Here is a 22,893-nt window from a genome sequence, read left to right as displayed (position 1 = left end):
CAACAGACTCACTTGGCAGAAGGAAACCTAGATGGTGTGAGAAGAGAAAGAAGGTGGGAGAACGGTTCAGAAGGAGTAGGGAAGGAAGAAAACTGGAACAGACATGGGGTAATTTATTACAATATGACTCCCAGTATTGTCTAATGCCCCCACTTACTCCAAAATCTGAATTATAATGTTCTGAAGTTGGGAATGAGAGAAGTCAAGTTTTTCCACATGAAATCAGGTATAATAGTAATTCTCAACTTTTTTGTTCACACATGCCACTGAGAATATGATGATAAGGGTAGACTCTACATCCAGAAAAAAATGTACCTATTACACACAAAATCCTCTTTTATAAGACCAACAAGTTGTAATACTCAGGATAGAATCCAATTACTCACAACACACACATATAATATATAATCCTGTTTACTTGACCATTGTGGACTCTTTCTTGCATCTGACCTAGTTTCATTCTACAGTTTGTCTTTCTCCATTTTTTTGTCCTTTTAACTTAAGAAAAGATCATTATAGAACTCCTTGTATAACTTTTTCAAATATGCTTGCAAAAGGCTATGAAATTTTATCATGATCATTCTTGCTTTAAGTTGAAATTTCTCTAATCTTTCCTTACAGATTGTTCCTTACAAAGCGTGCTTTCAATATCTAGTTTCAATGTCTAGTTCTCCCTTCTGCATTAGTTACTCAGTTATATAATTACATTTTCTGAGCCTCCCTTGCAGCTATGTATGCCCATGGGACTAAGCTTTAAGCCAATGATATGTAAGCACTGTGCTATGTGGATTTCTGAAAAAAATCTCCCTTCTACTCCTCCACCCTACCGTCTAGAATGAAGACACAATAGCTGGAGATAAATAGACATCCTGGGCCATGAGCTTGAGGGGTGATGGATAAGACTGGTTTGTGGACTCCCTTATCAGAAGATAAATTTCATGAGAACAGGGACCTTGTTTTTCTTGGTCAAAGCAACCTAAATCTGAACCTAAAAAGTGTGGCTTATAGTAAGAGCTCGGGTGCGAGCATGCTATCTCTTCAGTTGTATCCCACTCTGTGGGACCATATGGACTGTAGCCTGCCAGGCTCCTCTGTCCATGGGATTTTCCAGGCAAGAATACTGGAGCGGGTTGTCACGCCCTCCTCCAGGGGATCTTCCTGACCCAGGGATTGAACCTGCATCTCCTGCATTGGCAGGCAGGTTTTCACCTCTAGCGCCACCTGGGAAGCCCAAAAGTTCAGATGCTGTGCTTAATTGCTCAGTCATGCCTGACTCTGCGACTCCATGGACTACAGCTTGCCAGGCTCTTCTGTCCATGAGAATTCTCCAGGCAAGAATACTGGAATGGGTTCTTTGCCCCACCCCAGGGATCAAGCCTAGGTCTCCCACATTGCAGGCAGATTCTTTACCTTCTGAGTCATCAGGGTATTGAACAGCCATTAAATGAATAAGTTGAATTAATGAATGCGTTTACTCCAGATCCATGTAAAACAGGGAATTTTCATACATCAGTTGGCATATGCAAATATCAGGTTCTATCACAGAATCCGACTCTAGCTTAATTCAAACGTCATTACTGCTCTGCTTCCCTTTTCTCTCCCAGATTTGCCACAGTCATAACAGGATAAGGTTTTTTTCTCACTGCCCTCCAATGTTCTTCTAAAACAAAATATTTTCAAATCTATTAAAACTTTCATAATGGTGCTTCTGAATATTTTTTCTGCTTAGCAAGTTTAAAATTCTTTAATTTTCAAGGTCATGCATATCTATTTCTGTATGTGCCTGATGTTAAATGCAGGCAGTGTTTTGAAACTTAATCTTAGGCATTGTCCCAAGTCTATAAGAATCATCCAAAATGGTAGCTAATGACATTCCTAGGACTTCAGACAATATTATTATTGTCATGGAATGTAGTCACTAGGTCCTAAGGATTTAACGAGAAGTTGTTCACTGAAACTGAACTTCCTTGAATCCTTTCCCATTCTACCATGGTTTCCCACATTTCAATATATTGCCTGTTTTTGTATTCAAACCTTACTTATATCTTTATTAATCATCTTTGCTTCCTTGATTTTTGAGGTGACCTTTCCATCCTGGTATCCTTTTAACAAAGGAGAATACTCCCTCTGGGTTTTTTTCCTTTCCTTTTGGTCTTATGTGGGATGAAAGGGTTTGTAAAAGTTCACATTTTTGGCAATTACATATAATTCCTTCATTTTTAAAAAACTCTTCCCCCTTGAAAGTTGTTGCTATTTCTTTTTACTATCTGGAGGAACAAATGTTCCCATCATTCACTTTTGTGACATACCTGTTTTATACCCTAGCTCCTTGGTTTTTTGCTCAAATTTATTTTCAACTTTTCTGATTTTGAGGGAAGCTATCATTTTCTTTTTATTAGGTATATCAAGCTTTTCTAATGTTTAAACTTCTTTACACATTATCCTCACTTTCCTGGAGTAGCTTTCCAAACAGAAGCCTATTATAACATAGAAAAATAGAGGTCATCAGATGAGCTCTTCTTAAACATCTTCTCTATCAGAAATGTCTCTATTCTGACAGACCCAGAACAGGCATCTGTCACCCAGGTCCTGTTTCCTTCCTTGCTTTTCTCTCAATCCAAAGCTAATCTATGTCTGCCCTGGAGGACATCCACTTCTGCCTTCTTGAGGACCTTGCTGTGTCAATTTTCCCATCTCGAGTCTCATTCAAGACACGGACACAGCTCTTTATTGAGGACCCGGGGGATTGCTATGGTTAAACTGAAGGCGGAAACTAACACTCTTTCGAAGTCAATTTGAGAGGAGCATTTAGTTACAAAAAACTGTCAACAATTCGGGTGTAACTAAGTTCGTTGAGGAATGCATCAAATGAGTCAGCTGTCAGACCCGGTGAAACCGAGTTGCTTAACGGAACTGACTCTTTACTAACAAGCCTTCTATAGAGTCCACTGACTCTATAACTTCGATTCACAAACTCCCGCATTGCTTCCCGAAGGACACGGAAAGCTCCGAGTGCCGCACGATGAATGGAAACAGGAGTCTGGGGCGCGCCACTCGAGGGGCGGAGCAGTCGTGGGGTGGAGCAGTCGCGGGGTGGGGGCGGGGCAGTGTGAGTCACGTGCCTGCTCTCTGAGGCGGGCACTGGGAGGAAACTCTGTGTGTGATTGGTCCGTCGTAACCAGGTGACCGAAGGACGCGTTCCGGTTGGCAAGGGCCAGCCAGGCGCGCGGCTTTCAGTTGGGAGGCGGCGGCGGAAGGAGGAGGAGCTCCGACCACGCTCTCTCCCGGCAGTGGCTGTGCGTCTCAGCGCTTGTCGGGTCCCCAATCCTTTTAAATAAGCCGGTCTGGTCGCCGCCTTCACAGACTAGTTGACTCCGGGGAGGCGGCGGCGGCGAGACAGCGGGGGTGCGGCCGGGGCCGGGGCCCTGCCCCGGGCCCGGCGGCGGGGCGGACAGGAGAGAGGCAGGCGAGGCCGCGTCTACATCTGCGGCGCAGCCCCGGCATAGCTCGGGTCTGCCGGTGCCCGCCGCGCCATTGTTGGGGAAGGGGGCGGCCTCTGAGCTTGGCGGAGTCCGAGGCCGAGCGGAGGCGAGGAGCGGAGACGCCCCATGGGGAACACGCTGACCTGTTGCGTGTGCCCCAATGCCAGCCCCAAGTTGGGCCGGCGCGCGGGGTCGGCGGAGCCAGACTACGAGTCTGAGGTCTACGAGGCGGCGGCCGGAGACGCGGTGGCCGTGGCGCCGGCTGCCGTGGAACCCACCGAGTTGGATTTCCGAGCGGGTGAAGGCCTCCACCTGCAGCACATCAGCGACCGGGAGATGCCCGAAGGTAAGGAAGCGGCCGGCGCGCCTCGCCCCTCACGGGGCCGGCGCCGTCTGCTCTCGGGCTTACCTCTGGCCTCCGCCGACCCCCAGGTCCCCCGGGAGGAAGCCGCCGCCTAGGGCTCCTTCCTGCCTGGCGTTGGCTCTCTCGGGGCTGGGCACCGGGGACGGAGGCTGGCCCTGCCTGGCGTCCCCAACCCTTATTCTTTCTCCGTCGCGTCCGGCCAGTCTCTCTCCCTCTTGTCTACCCGAACGCCCAATTCTTCCCCATTCCCTTTTCGCAACCCGACCCAAGACCCTCAAGTCTGTGGCTCCTGTTCGTGATTCTGTTTAACATCTCGTGGGACTTTGTAAAGACTTTCTGACATATTCTCTCTTTTCTCAATGAAAACTTAAATACTCCCAACTTCGGCGATATCCATCCCATCTTCCTATCCTTACCTATTCAGATGGTACCTAAGAGAAGGAACGAGGTAAGGATCTAGATACACTTCCACTCGTTAGGATAGTTGATACTCGGGACAATTAAGACAGATTTTAGGGTTTGTTATTTAAAATCAAAACTGATATCGACAGAGTTAGTGTGGCGTTAAGTAATATTCTGTCTAGAGTTGTCCTGATTGAAGCGACCTTATTCTAACTATAATCTGAAAACGATAAGAAAGAAAAAGGTTAGAGGGGGGGTCTTAAAATAACTGAACGGTGTGAAACGTTACAGCAACGGCTGCAGGGAATAGTTTTGTTGTTGTTGTTGTTGTTACCCAAAGACGATCCCACGGAGCTCTGATTAAGATTCCCACTTTGACACAAAAATGTCTTCAGCTCCCCAGCTTTAACCAACTTCACTTGCATGTTGCCTCTTCTAAGGGAGGATTGGGGGTGGTTCCTGAGACTGTTGGTCAAAAGTTTCAAAGGAGAAAAAAGAAATTCAGACTTTAATTTGTAATACAAAGATTTGGCAGTTAAGATGGCAGATCCTGCCGGAAAGTTGTCTCCATGGCTACCTCTCCTTCCAACCCCCTCCTGACAGTGGAATCCTATTCAACTTTTATAATGTTCAGGTAAAATTCTGAAGACGAAGTGGCTGGGGGTAGGGGTGGGTTGTCATGGAGAAGAGGAGAGAGAGGAGAGGAAATGTTTGATTTTTTTTTCCTTTAGAATTTTGAAACTGGACGGCTCTAGGTTTTAAAAAAAAAAAAAAGATTCTGGATAACACTGTGGCTTATTAATAAAGACTGTGTTCTTTAAAGTAGAAAACATTGTGCCGTGAAGATGTTAAAGCCCCACTGGCCCACTTGTTTCATTTAAATGCCAGAGAGTATTTCTTTATTTCATAGAGGAAATGTCTTATAGCTCTTCTATTTAGATTTTATTTGGGTTTACTTAATTTCTTTCAAAGTTAGAATAGGTAAGCCTGTGAACTCACCCATATGATGGACATGGCTTTGTAAGTGGAAAGTACTCCCTTTTCAGAATAGTCAGATACTGTGAAAGAACAAATTATGTAAATTAATTGTAGCTTTAAAAACAAAGCTCGTGCATACCTGTGAAAACTGCTCAGCTTGTTGCTGTAAGGTAAGCCTCTAAGTGATTTTAAAAAACAGTAGTAGGTAGTGTAGGGAGACCAAAGTTGGACTGCTGTATGATTCTTTTACGATTTACAACGTATTTTCGGGTGTATTTCACCTGACCTTTCCATCTCTAAATAAGGCCTGTGAATATTCTCCCTGTGATGCCAATGAAGAAGCCAAGACTTAGAGCTCTGAAATAACTGTGTAACATAGCTGCTGAACAGAAGACACAGACTTGAGAGTGGTAGATACACCAAATTCAGTTGTTGGGTGCTTAAAAAAAAGTTTGGAATGCACTTTTTATTTTATAATTTATCCATAAGATAGGCCTAACTCAACTTCAGTTTGGCTATTTCCATTTGAGTTTATTGTTCACAACTCAGAAGCAACACATACCTCTCCATTCTGTGTCTGTACATTTATTAGAATTGATAGGAATAAAAGAAGTCGTGAAATAGCGTCAATTTACCAGTCAGGTAAACATGTTGGTATATTTTAAAGAGTTTGTTCCGCTGACTCGAATTGAAGCCGAGAATGCCCTGGACAGAGGGACGTTAGGAGAGACAGGTAAGCGGGCAGGTAAGGTGCGAAGCATTTAGTGAGGGGGAGTGCTGAGTCAGGAACTAGAAAAAGAGAGTTCATGAGCACAGAATTTACCTTTTTATGTTTGACATGATTGTTAAAATTTTACCTAAATTTGTCTCTCTTTTTGGCATTCAATAAAGTGATGAGAGAAACCTCAATTTCAGCATTTGCCTATTATTAAGTTTCCATAGATACGAGGTCAGAACACGAATGTAAAGTGCAAGCACATTGGAAGTTTGCTCTTAATGTTTTTGTTTCAGACAATTTTATATCAGTTTCCCTGGAAACTGAGAAATACCTGCATTGATATAAAACATTTTGGCTTTTCTGCAATGAAGAATTATTTGGTTACTTAGACAAAACCAAACATAAATGATGCTGTGTTTTTTTCTTCAGAAACCTTTGAGAAGAACATGATTTCTTCAGGCTGTTTCAGTTAACTCCTAAGAACCTAGTATAAATATCAGATAGACTCAAAAGAATTTTGTCGCTATCTTGCCTTTAACAGTGTATCTAATGTAACTGATGTTAGTGTCAATAATAGAAAATAAGATGCTAAGGTCCTATTATCTGATTTTATTATTATGCATCAGCTTTTCAAACAGCCTTTATATTCTCCTCTTAGGAACTTTGCTCATTCTCTGGTGCAAGCTGCTCTCTCAAGTGATTCCTTCCTTCCATCCTCCAAGGAGTGGGTAGGGAAGGAATTGACAACGTAATGGGGGAAAACCTCTGAGCAACAGGTTTTTCCTCCTTTCAGTAGCTATTATATAAACACTTTTTTTTTTTTTTTTTTTTTACTTTTTTGATAACAGTAAACATTTGAGGTAAAAGATTTGCAAAATACTAAAAAGTCATTCACTCATACTCAGAATATCCAGAATTTTCATTAATATTTTGGTGTTGGTTCTTCCTGAACCTTTTGTATACGAATAAACAGAATGTTGTGTTTATTGTATGAGATTGTTCTTTGGGTGCCACGTTGTAACTTTCTCTTGTAAAGTGAAGACGGGAAGCTCCTGGAAGCGTGCTCCAGGATGTATTTCCATGCAGCTGCATGTAGCTGTACAGTCTGCTTTTTACCACCTGTTTAATGGTTGGAGCATCATTCATTTACCCACCCTTTATGGTTGTCTTTTATAATCTCACTATATTGCTTTAATCTGGGCACAGACATAAAAAGTGATGTACTTCCCTGTAGAATTCTGGTCTTATGGCTTTGTCTTACGACTTAATTAAATTCATAGGGTGAGTCATTTTGTAGTTAAGGTATTTTAACATTAAATGTTCTTTCCCCAAATTAAAGTTACCATTGATTTTTCACTGAACAGTAGATTTCCTCTCTTAGGTTTTTGTGGGTCTTGGTAACCTGTCGGTGTCTTTGAGTCTGAGTAACTAAACTACCACTCGAAGAGATCTGAAATTAATGCTGGTCTTGGGTGACAGACACATCAAAGGACAGCATTAGAAGAAATCTTAGATGATGAGGGAAAACTGGGAGAAGCATAAATGATTTGGGGTACACTGAAATGGATGATTATTGGGCACTATTTAGGGGCAGGACAAACAGAGGTTATACTGACAAAACCCAAACCCTAACTCTGGTCTTTACTTCCTAGAGGTACCTGGGGCCTGTTGACACAGGAATGATGTCAAGTAGCGAGACACTGAGAAGAAAGAAAATGATGGTCATGGACTGGGGAGGGGGCAGTGTTACTGGGGGTGGTCTCCTTAAGTGACAGTGAGCATCCTAGGAGTGAGGGGGAGCCGTGTGAGGTCCTCAGAAGGGAATATGCTCGGTGTAGGCCGAGGACAGAAAGAGGGTAGCTGCAGCTGAGTGAAAGAATGCCAGGAGGAGTATCAGGGGGTTAAGGCCTTGTGTCTAGTAGACCTTGACAAGAAAAAATACGGATTTTAGTCTAATTGTAATGGGAAACCATTGAAAGGTTATATGCAGGGGAATGGTGACAATTCTTAAAGAAGGGGAAGGAGGCGTGGGGAGAGGGGAGGGAGATCAGACGAGCTACTCTAATGTGGGCAGGGGTAGAATGAAGCAGGGAGACAAGCTAGGAGGCTGGTGTAGTCACTCAGCTGAGAGCCAACAGTGGTTTGAACAGAAAAGTAACATTAATAAGGGCCTAAAATAGGCTGACTTGAAGAAACTGAGTGAATCTAAAAGTAGGCTACCAACAATATGAATGGGATAAGTCACAGAAAAAGAAATGCAGATGGCTTTTAACCATATCCTCACACATAAGAGAAATGAAAATACAACTACTGTAGCTTGTGTTGGGAGAAAATTCAGAAACTTGGCACTGCATTCTTTGGTGATACTGAAGAAAGTTACATTCATATATTGCTGGTAAAAATGGGAAATTGGTCAACCCTTGAAGGGGAAGTTTGCACAGTCTCACTTAATCCAGAGATCCTACTAAAGGAATTTATTCTGAAGGTATAGGCTGCATATGTTGCATTATCTTCAGTAGCAAAATACTGGAAATATTTCAGATGTCCAGTAAGGGACTGGTAAACTAGCACATCCAGACACTGAATAATTAGGGAGCTGTGAAGGAGCTCTCTCCACTGTTAATGACTTCATCTCCAGGGGATGTTAACCTGAAAAAAAATGGGGAGAAAATATACACTAATCTCCATGGCAGAAGCAGGAGAAATGATATGCATTTGCTTATTAAAGAAGAAAAAGGAAGAACACTAGGAGAAATGCTTGCCCTTGGGTACTCTTACCCTCTTTCCTTTAGTGGGTGGCCTGACTCAGTGACGTGAGTTTGCACAGACAGAATCGTGTAGGACTGGGCAGCCTGGCGCGCTGCAGTCCATGGAGCTGCAGAGTCAGACACAGCTTAGTGACTGAACAACAACAGAGCACTGTTTATTTAAGATGTTACTTGGCTGAGGGTGATAAGTGGACATCAATTTTCCTATGAAATGCTAAATGTTCACTTTTGGCTTTTGAGTTAATTTGTGAAAGCTGTGATGTGTCATTTATTATGCTTTATATAGTATATCCCCTCATGGATTGCAGCCTTGTCATGGTGAAGGGGCTTGTGTAACTCAGTGAAGCTATAGTGTATGGATTGCTCTTGAATTTCATTTGATTCTTATCATGTTCTGAGTTAGGCAGTGTAGGGATTCTTCTCTGAGGTATAGAATTGTCCAAGGTTTTACTCATTTTTAAAACCTTGATAGATCAGGACTGTAAATTCCATATACATGACACATAGGGATAAAATTTATTGATGACATTTTGTGCTCTGCTTTGAAATACTACCTTTTTTCTCGCCCCTTTTAGAAAAATTGTTTATTTTTAGGGTATTAAAGTAATAAAACTTGAAGAGTTAAAACAGTAACATTGTATGATGTGAAATGAAATCACCGTAGCTTGCAACCCAGAAAGGTTCTTAAAAGTCCAAGAAGCCCGGGCTAAGTACTCTTTAGAAATACATAAAGCCAGGTATACTTACCTGTATATCATCTCTTGGTCATCATCATTACAGCATTTGATTGAGGATTAAGGTGAGGCAGGACTGAGAACCACGTTAGAGGCAAGTTGAGAAGCAATTTGGAAGCCAGGTTGGTCAGCAACTGGGGAAGCGGTCAGTTGAGGGGGTGGCAGGAGCATGCTGTGTGCCCTCCGGTGAGACAGCCCAGGTCAGCATCTGCTGGCAAGAACCGCTTGGCTAGGGTGTAAAGTGTGGACTCAGATGAAATCACCGGATGACTGTAAGACATGAAATGTATTATTAGCCATAAAACTAATATACTGTACTACTAGGGGTGATAGGGCAGTTCAGTAAATGGAGTAAACGTTTAAACTGGAGCCCAGAAGTTGGCCCAGAAAATGCTGACAGTCCTGTTTAATTGCAATATATTAAGTGAAGAAGAACTAAAGAGCCTCTTGATGAAGGTGAAAGTGAAAGAGGAGAGTGAAAAAGTTGGCTTAAAGCTCAACAGAAAACTAAGAAAAAAAAGCTCTCAGAAAACTAAGATCATTGCATACAGTCCCATCACTTCATGGCAAATAGATGTGGAAACAGTGGCTGACTTTATTTTTCTGGGCTCTATTTTTCTGGGCTCCAAAATCACTGCGGATGGTGATTGCAGCCATGAAATTAAAAGACGCTTGCTCCTTAGAAGAAAAGTTATGACCAACCTAGACAGCATACTAAAAAGCAGAGACATTACTTTGCCAACAAAGGTCCATCTAGTCAAGGCCATGGTTTTTCAGTGGTCATGTATGGATGTGAGAGTTGGACTGTACAGAAAGCTGAGCGCCAAAGAATTGATGCTTTTGAACTGTGGTGTTGGAGAAGACTCCTGAGAGTCCCTTGAACTGCAAGGAGATCCAACCAGTCCATCCTAAAGGAGATGAGTCCTGGATGTTCATTGGAGGGGCTGATGTTGAAGATGAAACTCCAATACTCTGGCCACCTGATGCAGAGAGCTGACTCATTTGAACAGACCCTGATGCTGGGAAAGATGGAGGGCAGGCAGAGAAGGGGACGACAGAGGATGAGATGGTTGGATGGCATCACCGGCACAATGGACATGGGTTTGGGTGGACTCCGGGAGTTGGTGATGGACAGGGAGGCCTGGCGTGCTGCGATTCATGGGGTCGCAAAGAGTCGGACTCGACTGAACTGAACTGAACTGAAGTCAGTATGTTGGCATTAGTCTCCTCCTGTCAGATGACTTCTTGGTCACTACCCTCTCTCTGATATTCTGACAGGGAAAAATCATTTATTGACAGTTTGACAGCATAATTTTAACACTTTTAGGCTTCAGTAATGCATCTTGTTTGTCCTAAGTTGCCTTTATTTTCATATTTTTAACATCTTCAATTGAGGTGGATCTCACGATTGATAGAATGTTAGGTTGGAGGAAAAGTAATGTTCAGTGACCTGGTATTTTACAGGTTTCCTCCTGGGAGTGTTTATATTAAGACCCGAACTTAAATTTTTTTAGTCATCCTTTTTCCACATAAGTCTATCATGCTGTCAAATAAGTTGCAATTTAAATTAGTAATATAAAAGTGATGGGTCTTAAAATATAACTTTAATGATAACCCCCAATCATAAGCTCAAGAATATTTCTCCTGGGTTAACACATTCTTAAAGATTGCTAAAGAAGTAATTTTAGGAAGAATTCACATATAAAATGCACAGTAATTTCTCAAAATACCTCTAACATTACTGTGTGTGCTTGTGGGAGAGGGGATGAGGGAAAGTGTGGGTGGTAATGCTTTGCTTCAGAGTTGACAGTCTTACCTTTGTGACAGTGAAGAGTACGGTAGATTTTTTTCATCGTCTCCTTAGACTCTTGGCAAAACAGTTAATGGAGTGTGCAGAAATATTGTGTGTATGTATGAGTTTACTGTCTAATGGCTTACCTGTCAAGTCTATTATAAAATAGTGATGTAGTTTTCACTGGCAAAAAGTGCAAGTTGTACAGAAAATTGTTATATAGGCCAAAGTTAAAACTCACTATCCTGGAAGTGTTCCTATGGATCAGAACATTGAACTCTTATGTAATCCTCTTAAATCTGCCATGATGAATAGCCCCTAGATAAACGGCAGCCAACTAAATGAGTTCGTTTGTTGAGTGTAGTTGGAATTAGCCATTAGATTGTCTGAAGAACGTTTGCCAAAAGCAGCTCATTTGGTTATAGCATATTTGATTGATTGAGCTGGTATCTGATAGTAATTGACTACAGCATAACTTGCTTCTTGAGACTTCCTGAAATGTGCTAGTAATATCACCTTAAAGAGAGGTGACTGAATTTTTAATCAATACGTAGGAGGGGAATCACATACATGATTCGCCTAAAAGTGGCATAGATTAGGTGCAAGTTAAAAAAAGAGGGGAATCACATACATGATTCGCCTAAAAGTGGCATAGATTAGGTGCAAGTTAAAAAAAGAAAGCCTAAGACATAGCCCTGGTTTTATTCCACATATATGGAGAATTTCTACAATTTTTCTGTTTCCCAATAGAATTTTTGTATTGTTGCCTTTACTACAGTTTCCTTCTTGTCATTACTAAACGCTCTTCTTAAGACTATTAAACTTGATTAAAATTAGCGTGTAGCTGTTTTAAAAGTCATGTCTTTTTCTACTCAACTAAACTGTCACACCTTTTTCTCTTTTTCCTGTGCAGACTTAGCTTTGGAATCAAACCCTTCTGACCACCCAAGGGCAGGCACAATTTTCCTGAGCAAATCTCAAACAGACGGTAAGACAGTGTTCCCCCCCCCCCCCGCCCCCGAGAAAAAGGTTGAAAACTGTTTTTGTTTTGTGTATTATAGGAAGATAGAGAAAAGCGCTTAGAATGGTTTAAATATTTTTTTTCATATGTGATAATATTTTAATATGTGGTTTTATTTTAATATGTGATGATGCATTTTTCATTTAGGTGTCGCTGTTTTAATGAGGAGAAACACTTGGACCATCTGTTTATACCCTTCGCTATTTCTTTATCAGCAGCCAGCTTGCCACATGATCAGTTGTGGTCTGTTCTTCCATGCTCCTTCGTCCTTTTCCTTTCGCTCCAGGAGCACATGAGTTAAAGATGAATGATACGGTCTAGGTCACAGTTAGGTTTTCATAATCAGTTGTTGTGTACGGGAGTCGAGGCTTGTGATTTCGGCACCATTTTGCACAGTGCTCAACCGGGTGAACGTCTCTCACATCCAGATTCATGTGAATTTTTAAGTTCTTTTAAAAGTTCTTATAAGAACCTTTAGCTCTTCAAAGTTCTTTCACCCTGAGGTAGGGCTGGGCCAGGGTAATCAGACCAGTGTGCCTGCCGTATGGGGTTTTCCAGAAGGTTATCCTCAGTACGGGAAACCTTGTGTAAACTTCTAGTGTCCTGCTTGTTTTAAGATGAGAATCAGAAGTTTTTGCACTCCTGCTTGTCTTGCCTGCTTGTCTTCCTTAATATATGTTAAATCCTAGTTTATTTGCTAAAAAGCCATATATGATCAGGTTTTTCGGTTGTTTATGAGAGCAGGAATACCAGAAGTGAACGTTCTATAATATTTGAAGTAATGCAGCACAGTAAAAAATAGAGGGTTCTTTTCCTCTTTTATTTTCACTAGATTACTTGTTTTTATCAAAGGGTCTGTCTCAGGAACAGCCAGACGGAAGAGGGCCAGGCGTGGGGGAGGGCCCAGAGTGTTCCACATGTTCTCCACCCTGGGAGCTCCTGGGGTTTCTAGTTTGCATTTTCTTAGAGTGTGTGTACTTTGCCTTGAGGCAATTATTTTTAGTTAGGATTACTGTACTTCTCAGCCTTTTCCAGACTCATGAGCTGCTTACACTGTAGAGAGACGGTGGAGAGAGTAAAAGAAACACTATCCCATGCCCCTGTCTCTCCTCAGTCTAAAGGAATTCGTGCTTGTGACACCATGGGAAAGTGTATGGCCTAAGACCCTCTTTGAGCTTATATTCTTCTGGCCTTTGTTGGAGCAAAACAGTTCTATGTGCTGTCGATGTATGTCCAGTGAGGTCAGCACACATGTTAAAATTTATAGATTACTTCCCAGTGTGTAAAGAACCTGTATTTTTTAAGTTGGGTGTTTGAATAGGTGACAAATAAGTGGTTCAGGATGCTTCCAGAGACGCGGGTGCTTGACCAGAACCTGGAGCCTAGAGTTGTCATCTGTTAATCCTGGTGACTAAAGTACATGTAGAACTAGGAAATACTGCATACTGTGCAGCTGGTGGATTGTTTTACTAGCTAAATATCTCACCTGGCCTAATTTGCTTTGTCCTTTTCTTTTGTAAATGGAGAGTCTTTGATTTGTACCTAATACAGAGTATCTTGGTCAAATAGTAAAACTAAGTTTTTAGATATTATTTATAGGATTCATTTTGCTGGGTGGTTTAAATTATATATTTTGTTGGAAATTATTTTGAAAAACAGAATGAAATTTTAACTCATTGTGTATATTGGTAATCCATCAGATAATTAGTGACTTATTTTTCTATGGTAGTTTTATCAGAATTATCAGTTAATTTTTTTTTATTCTTAGTGCGAGAAAAGAGGAAGAGCAACCATTTAAACCATGTAAGTAAATAGTTGAAAAGTTAAGAAATCAATAGTTTGATTAATTAAAAGCACGTCTGCCATGATTCCTAAAAAGTAGGATGGATCCAATACTGTTAGCATTAACCTCTTATTTATAAAATTTCTGAATCTCTAGTTCCTAATTATCAAGTATATTCAGAAAGGTTTTTGACTTAGTAGTACCCTTTTTTTTTTAAGGGTCCTGACATTTAAGTTAAATTTCAATAATATGGTTATAGCATAAAGATCTACCTTAAATTCTTTTGCCTTAAATTTTTTATCTTAGTTTTTAACCACAGTAATAAAAGTGTAATAGGTGATTTAATTTTTAGCACCGTCCATTGACTTCTTGGCACAACAGGTGAAAGCTTAACTTCCTCGTCCACCGTGATTTTATTTCCCTCCTTCTGTTCCCTTTACATGCATCAGTTTTTATTAAATCGGAATCACTGTTTACATTATTATGACTAAGCAAGTATTGTTCATTGCTGAGCCATATAGGTCTCTGTGTCACCTCCTTATATACCTTTCATTCTTTTTCTTCAATATTAATGAAATCTGAGCACTTCTACACTTCTCAGGATAATCCAGTTCTGCTTTTTCTAGCAAACATAATCTCACACAGCCCAACATAGTTGAGTAGCTCCCTGGCCAGTCTCCCTGTTTTCACATTCTTCATTTTTTTTCTGTGGAATTAATTTCCTGACTATATTCACTTGCCTGTTTTCTAACAGCTATTTTTTCCCCCAAATGTTGTAACATTTGTCACATGCCTATCAAAAATATTTACCATCCACAAAACCACATCTGTTCCATTTCTTCTTGGAGACACTCTTCGCCAACCTTTTGTCTTCCTACCCCCTACATACTAATGATTCCTGGCCTGGCTCTGTGCCTGTTTTCCTGGGATATCTGTGTGAAGTCACCTGGGATCTCACATCACTGCTCTCGTGTTGGATCCCCTATGTCCTAGATTCTGTTTCCCTCTGTCTTGTTTTACTAGAGCACATTTTCCTGGAAAAAGGCACATGAGCAAAAATTTTATAAAGACCTAGCCTCTGTGAAACTCCTATTTGATAAAGTGTAGAATTCTAGGTCGAAACTAATTTTTGCAGTTTTAGAGACATTTCCCTCTTGTCTTCTCATTTACAGTGTTGATCTTAAATCTATTGAATTTGATACATTGTATATTACCAAGTTAGTCTTTTCTCCATTCCTTCCTCCTGTGGAACCTTGTAGTACCCTCTGTCTTTGTGGGGTTTTGAAATTTCATAACATGGTTTGGTATAGACCTTGTCACGCTATTGGGGCATTTAAACATGCAGAACATCTTTTCTTCTAGTGAATTTTTTTGTGTGCTGCTTTGGTATTTTCTATTTTTTTCTTTTGGATTCCTGTTAGATGTTGAAAATTTTAGAGCAATATTTCTGCACAGATTTTTTTCCGCTTCTGTTTTCCATTTTGTCTTCTTGTCCTACTTCATGGAGGTTTCCTTGACTCTGCTCTAATCCTTCTATTGAATATATTGTTTTGTCTACCTTATTTTTTAGAGTTCTCTTCCATCCTTTCATTCTTTTTTTCACTGATGCAATTTCTCATCTTTCTGTAGATGTTGAAGATTTTTTTTTTAAGTTTTTATTTGCTCCTGGATTTTTATCATTCCCATCAGTTCCTTCTCCCTGCTTTGATCTGTGACTTCTTGGAGGTTTCCCTCAAACATGTGATGGTCCCTCGCTGTCTGTTAAGATCTAATTGGAAGCATCACTTTGCTAACTGATAGACCTCACTGCACGGATTTGGCGACCACGTCTCTGAATTTTGAACCTGCCTTGGGTTCTGTAAGACAGATTGGTTTTGTTGTTCCTGGCCCAGTCACTCTGTAGTTCCAAGGTTGTGCTTCCTCTGTTATGCCATGTCAGTTACTACTCCTTTATCTCATTTTTTCATCTTTCAAACATCAAAAATCATCTGCAGTTTATCCTGTCTTGGGTACAGCTTTTTTAAAAAAATACTTTTAATTCTAATGAGATGATATCTCTGAAAGAAGGGGGAAAAGAAGTAGATTTGTGGTTGGTCCACTCAAAGTTGGATTTATACTTTGAATGTAAATTCTAAGTTTAAAAGTTTTAATTCAGTATAATTAATGATACTGATTCAGACAATACTTTCTATTATACCTACAATTAAAATACTGTACATTTCTACTAAGGCCTTAAGAATCCTGTTCAAACTACTCTTCGTGCCACATTGTCCATTAATGTGCAGTAATGTGGATGGAGTAGTTTACACTAATGCACTTCTTGTTGTTTTGTTGCTAAGTCAGACATGACTCTTGCAACCCGAGGGACTGTATCCCACCAGGCTCCCCTGTTCATGGACTTTTCCAGGCAAGAATACTGGAGTGGGTTGCTATTTCCTAATTCAGGGGATGTTCCTGATTGAGGGATCAAATCTGCATCTCCTGCATTGGCAGGTGGATTCTTCACCCACTGAGCCACCAGGGAAGCCCCACGCTAATGCATAGAATATTACAAAATTTTAAGTTAAAGTCTTAATAATTATTAATAAACACATCTAAAGCTTGTGGAAAGGGGAAGAAAAAAAGTGAATTTCAGCTTAATTTTTTTGATGGGTTAAACTCAGAGGCAGTAGGCAGGATGGGAAGATTCACTTGGGTGGAGGCAGAATTTCAACAGGTGCTTGACTTTTAATGATAAGTTTTGGGGGGGATTGTTACTTATTAGTCTTCCAGTATGATGATTTTTTAGTCTTTGCTATTAAACCTGAAGTCTACTAAGTAAGCCTTTTCCCTTCTTGTAAAGATTGTAGAAGTCCATCTGTTCTGTCCTTAGCTCTGAATGAAGGTAAATACTCTTCTTCATTGAACATTACACTATCAGTGAGTGGGTTTTGCTGTTTGATTTTTGTATTTGCATTTTATATCATTAATCTTTGTCAGTGTAGTTTATTGAGGTTTTGAGCCAGTGATGATAAGGCTTTAATCATAAAAGACAGTTACCTTAAATTTTAAAGTGAGATGAGGGGAAAGTAACCTGTTGGCAGCTAATACATCCAGACTTTGCTCAGAGGCTTTAATTCTGCCATCCTTTAGTGAATAATAGATGCCAAAAGTTTGAATTGCTTCAGGAGTAGGCCTGGAGAAGTGTTCACTACTTCTTTGGTAGGATCTAGCCAGTAGTCTGTAGGTTACTGATAGACTAAATGAGCACCCATAGTCTGTAGGGCTACGTCTGATTAAACTTCTTAAACGTTTCAGCACTAATATTTCCAAAGATAAACAGATATAATTCATAATAAAGAAAAAGTTTTAATAGAGAAAAACGGGATAAATGTTACCCAAAGCCAAAGCTCTACAAACTAGTCTATATTTTGGTGCATTTTCTTACTATTTTTATTCCCCTCATAGATAGATTTTATAGTCAGAACTGACTTTTACTGTGTGTAATGTGTCATACTCTTAATGGTGACCTTTTAAAAGATAACTTCATTTAGAATATAACTATTTGAATGAACAGTTTTCATGCTGTCTCTCTTTTGAGATTCTAAAATTACACATTAACCAGATGACTTAAGGAATATATGAGTTTCAGTTTAAATCATTTCTAGCTTGAAGGAGAAATTCTTCCAAATAGTGGTACTTTTCAGGTATGTTATGTGTAGAAATTTTTGTTAATAAGGAGTAAGTGGCCTTGCCATAAAATACCTGAAACAAGCAAAACGGTGGCTTATACACCCATTTGGATAGTTCCTACTATTGGCTACTAGCAATGTTTATTTAACTAGCTCTGTATTTTAAAAAAACATTGACTAGATTTTCTCCTTGTTTCACCTTTGATGCGTTTGTGGAGGACACTGATAGAGTGTGACAGCGTGGTGAAAACTACTTTATTTTAATAGAAGGAAGGAAGGCTCATCTGAATTAGTAAACAAAAACCAACAAAACCAAGTGTTAAAACTGTTTGTGTTCTGTGGTATTAAAGAATGCTATTACTCAGAGCTACTGACAGTGACTGGGATTTGATTATTGGCCTTTACTTAAAGGAAGAGAATTGTCCTCACATAGTTCAGGCTGTTTTAGTATTTGACTATGGCTGTGTTTTGGGCTCTTCACAAATAAATGGATACTTCTAAAGTGTTTTAAAGATAGCTTATTCTCTAGAGGGTCTGACAAAGCTCTTTGTCACCTACCCAGCACCACTGCAGATAGTTTGAATGTGTATCATTAGCATGATTTACCTTCCAGTTGTAATCGATCTTAAATAATTGGTCAAACGCTTCTTGATTCCTAATTTGTCCCAGATTCTGTTCTCAGCAGCTGGAGGAGGAGCAGTAAGAATCTGTCACCTGGAGGAGCTTGCTTGCTTACTTAGGAGGGGGGATACCAGGCAAGCAGTTGAGCCCATGTAACAGGTGGTGAAACAGAGGTGTAAGTGTGCAGAAAGGTAGAAGTTTGGTGGTGTGGCTGCTGGCTGAGGTTTGCTGGAGGTCGATGGGGTCAAGCTTGCTGGGACAAGGAGGAGGAAGAAGCCACTGCAGGCAGAGAGCAGCATGCGCAAGGCAGCAGAGTGCCATGATGAGTGGCAGATAACATGTAGAGTAGAATGAATAAAACTGTGAGATGAGTGGAAAGTATTCTCTGAGGCTCTCCCTTGTGTAATATAATGGCAGTCTTACTTAACCGTGAAATTCTCAGAGCTGCTTTGTCTGTTTCTTGGCTGTGAGAGAATCTTAAAGCTGTACCCTTTCATCCTCCAGATGAGGAAACTGAGGCTCAAAGAGATCTATGGCCTTCAGGTCACTCGTGATGGAGCAGCCCTGGCACGCCCAGCCTCTGATTCAAAAGCGCTTGTTTCCTCACAGTCTCCCAAACTAATGATTGGCGCTCATTTACTGCAGTGAAATGCTTTCACATCGATACTATATAAAGCATTGCATTTCATTGTAGTAAATGAATAGAAATAGAAATCTCCGCTACATTTCATTGCTTAAGGAAGAAACACTGAAGTCTTACTAAAAGCTTTCTCATTACTATAAAGGCAATTTATAATAGGTGCTTGCCAGGTTCATTTGTGGGTCCTTTTTCAAGAGCAGCAGTTTATACCACATTTCTCAGATCTTGCCTGTGGAAGTTAGAGTACAGAGGTTTCCCATGGAGCTGCACATGATGCAACACTCAGCAGTTCATGGAGTATAAGGAAAATCTTAATGCTTTATCGTTTGACATTTTAACCAAGGAAAAAACACACTTTTATAGGTTTAACTTACTGTGACATTTTCTTCTACCTCCCTTCCCCTTCAGGTATCTCCAGGGCAGCTTACTAAAAAGTATAGCTCATGCCCAACCATATTTCTAGATGACAGCACAGTCAGCCAGCCTAATCTTAGAACCACAATAAAATGGTGAGTACAACTAGGTTGCCAAGGCTGAGTGGCAGACCCCTTTCATGCTGAAAGCATCCTCGCCATACATAATTTCATTCATTTGGTTTGTCCTTTTCAGTGATCAGGTTAAGAACTGGTGTCAACTCTATGTTGGTTTCAAGGACCTCTCAATATGAGTCTTCAGTTTCCATGTTAATCATAGAGTACATGATAGAGGGGAAAGTCAGCAAGTGAGAAATCCCAGGAAAAATGTAAACCTCATTTGATTCATTTCTATTGTTAAGACAATGTTGAACATAATGAGAAACAGAGGTACCTGTTTATTGTATGTTTCTAGAAAAAAATTATTTCTTTATGAGTTGGGAGAGTCCTACAACTATGTATACTAGTTTGGAAGCTACCATTAGAAGAAGGAACAGCTTGTCCCCTACTGGCACCGAAGTGAATCTGCAGTTAAATTTAACTGGACTTGGTCAGATTTATCCCACCGTGCATTTTTTTCCTGCAGTATTTCTGTAGGAAATTTTACTTCTCCTTCCTCTCCCCCAAAGAGGGGGAAAATATATCAAACCGTTTTAAGGGGCATACTCTCAAGCTTAATTTCTCCATAGATGAAATTTGTTCAACTGAGATTTTAACTTAATAGACACATTTAATTTTGTTTTTGTTTTTTTAAAATTTTTGTTTATATATGTGTATCTCTAACACACTGTATCAGTCAAAGCAGAGAACAAAAAAAGATGAAATTTCAGAAACAAGGCTGTGGCCAGGCTTATACTTAAGAAGACACGAACAGTGTTACGATGACGAAAACTATTCCTCAACTTCTGGAAGCCCCTCATAGTCCACAATTGGAGATGCACAGTTCAAAACACCCTAATCATGAGAATGTTCATTTATTTAAGAGAGAGAATTAAAAACCAAACAGGCCAGAAAGATAAAGACCAATACAATATAATAACACATACATACGGAATTTAGAAAGATGGTAACGATGGCCCTATATGCAGGGCAGAAGAAGAGACGCAGAAGTACAGAACAGACTTTTGAACTCTGTGGGAGAAGGTGAGGGTGGGATGTTTCGAAAGAACAGCATGTGTATTATCTGTGGTGAAACAGACCACCAGCCCAGGTGGGAGGCATGAGTCAAGTGCTCGGGCCTGGTGGGCTGGGAAGACCCAGAGGAATCGGGTGGAGAGGGAGGTGGGATGGGGGACCAGGATGGGGAATACATGTAACTCTATGGCTGATTCATATCAATGTAAGACAAAACCCACTGAAAAATAAAAAAATTGAAAAAAAAAAAACAAACAGGATGCAGACCTTCCTACCTCCCTTGGGGTTGTTCATGGAACATTAACTAATGTCTTCTTAGCATATGAATGTTGACTTTCCAGAACAGTTTGGGAAATGCTACTTGAAAATATTAGTATCCTTATCATTAATTTTACTTTTCTGTCTTAAAAATATAATTAGCTTATAAATTTAATTTTTAATGTGCAAGGCTTTTTATTTTTTAGCTATTTAAATGATCAGTAACTTCTAACTTTAATTAAAAACAACCAGTTCACAATCATAATAATGTAACTTTCTTATAATGTTAGTTTCGGTCAAATCGTATTTCAACAAAAACTGAGCCCCATTGCTCTTTAAAGTCCTGAGTTTTGGCACTTCTCTCGTAATCACCGAATGTTTTTATTCAGCCAAGACTCTAAATCTGTGGGTTAAAAACTACTCTCACTGTGGCTAGACTCACAGCTTCTTTTGAATTCAAAAGAGCCTGATGTTCCAGTATATAATTCAGAAGTAGTTTTAAAGATTAACCTTGCTCAGAGAAGTAGGTTTCATGCTTTTTATTCTCAACCTAGTCTTAGTGTTTGGAAATACAGTAAATTTTTTTCTCATTAAGTTTTAAAAATGACCATTCACATTCATTATTGATGAAATAAAGGTTTACTGAGAAATTAATAGGGCAAATTGGCTTTTAGGAATGATTTTGAGAAATACGATAGGATTAGTTTTCATTTGGGGTAGGTGAGCCTTATTAGAATCACTTATGCAACTTTTTCAAGATGTATGTCTCTGAACACATACATGAATTCCACCTTTCCTCCCTGCCCTCAAGACACAGTCTGTGGGTCTGTCTGCCTCTCTGTCCCTGTGTCTCTTTGTCTCACACATACACCCCTTTTGACAAGCTGAGGAATGATGTGTGAGGCGTGATTTCATAGACAAAAGCATCCTGAGAGATTCTGATCATAACCGTGACTCATTCATTCCTAGACTTGGCTGCACGTTGCAGTCACCTGGGGAGCTTTAAATACAATCCTGTTGCCCAGGTTGTACCTAATGCAGTTAAATCAGAACATTTTGAAGCAGAAGCCAGGCAGTGTTTAAAGTGTCCCGGGTAATCCATTGTGCAGCTGACCTTGGGAACCACTCTCTGCTTTGAGGGTAGGAGAAAGAGAACTACTTCTGATAATTGTTGGGACCTTGAGTAAGTCAATTTTAAGCCTTGATTCTCTTATTTGTAAAATGGGTTAAGTATCATATTAGGTTCAGTTGCCCTTTTTATCATGTAACTTTTAATTCTGTGACTTTAAAATCAATTTGAAGAAAGTTTGAAGCACTATAGAAGTATCCATCTTTGACGCTAACAGTGTTACAGGCCTTTCTGCAAATGCTAAGATTCTATAGACGAGTTACAAAATTCAGATTTGCCTTCTCTCTGTTGAGTTTCATTTTAGATACTGAGAACAAAGGGAAGCAAATAACTTAACTAGGGAACCCCTTAGTTGCCTAGTACACAGCATCTGTGAATAGCTTAGGGCTGCAGTCATGTAAGAACTACCTGAGGTCTGGCACCTGTTGGCTGGTTAGACTTTATGTAAAATAGTGCAGAGATGCCTGTCGTCAGCAGTGCCCTGTGCTGCCTTGTGCCGCCTCACAGCAGTGCTCATTTCAGGGTAACTAGGCCTATCACCAGTTTTGTGACTGTAAAATTTTGCTATTAAATTTCCTAATAATTATGTGTGAAAGTGATTTTAAATCCATTTTATTTGATATGGAGCACTTGTATTACTTACTTTTAGAGAAATAATGGAAAATAGATGTGTTAGGGGGAATACTGAACTGAATCAACTGAAATGCAGTGCCTAACAAAAAGCCACAAACACAAAATCTGTATGGCTTAAATTTAACCATGTGGATAGATGATGTAACTTGTATGGGATGAGAGATTCTGTGCAGAGAAGGACAAATGACCGGGGAAATATATAATAATTTATATATTATAATAATCAACCCAAACATGTCTTCTAAGAGCACATCTATATTTTGGGTCTCCTAATTTTGCTAAAAGCCAAAGAACCTAAAACATGGGGGATACCACCTATGGCTACTGCTCTGAATTAGGGGGTGTGGGGGCC

The 22,893-nt window shown here is 40.1% G+C and overlaps 1 protein-coding gene across 3 annotated transcripts in view; it reads left to right on the top strand.

Annotated features, from left to right (window-relative positions):
• Positions 1-3,301: 3,301 nt before the first annotated feature.
• The window catches only part of LOC136145903 (cyclin-Y-like protein 1), a 32,507-nt gene continuing 12,915 nt past the window's right edge, over positions 3,302-22,893 (top strand). Inside the window, exons 1-4 of one of the 3 annotated variants that reach the window (XM_065904671.1) lie at positions 3,302-3,828; positions 12,152-12,226; positions 14,028-14,062; positions 19,383-19,483. In XM_065904671.1, coding sequence (XP_065760743.1) covers positions 3,609-3,828; positions 12,152-12,226; positions 14,028-14,062; positions 19,383-19,483 — 431 coding nt within the window. In that variant the 5' untranslated portion in view covers positions 3,302-3,608. The remainder of the gene's footprint in view (positions 3,829-12,151; positions 12,227-14,027; positions 14,063-19,382; positions 19,484-22,893) is intronic. The other 2 variants (XM_065904670.1, XM_065904672.1) reach the window with 2 other exon arrangements.

This window comes from Muntiacus reevesi, chromosome 13 (genome assembly GCF_963930625.1).
Source record: "Muntiacus reevesi chromosome 13, mMunRee1.1, whole genome shotgun sequence".
NCBI classification, from domain to species: Eukaryota; Metazoa; Chordata; class Mammalia; order Artiodactyla; family Cervidae; genus Muntiacus; species Muntiacus reevesi.
The sequence above is the reverse complement of the archived record's forward strand: the minus strand, read 5'-3'. Positions and strand labels throughout refer to the sequence as shown.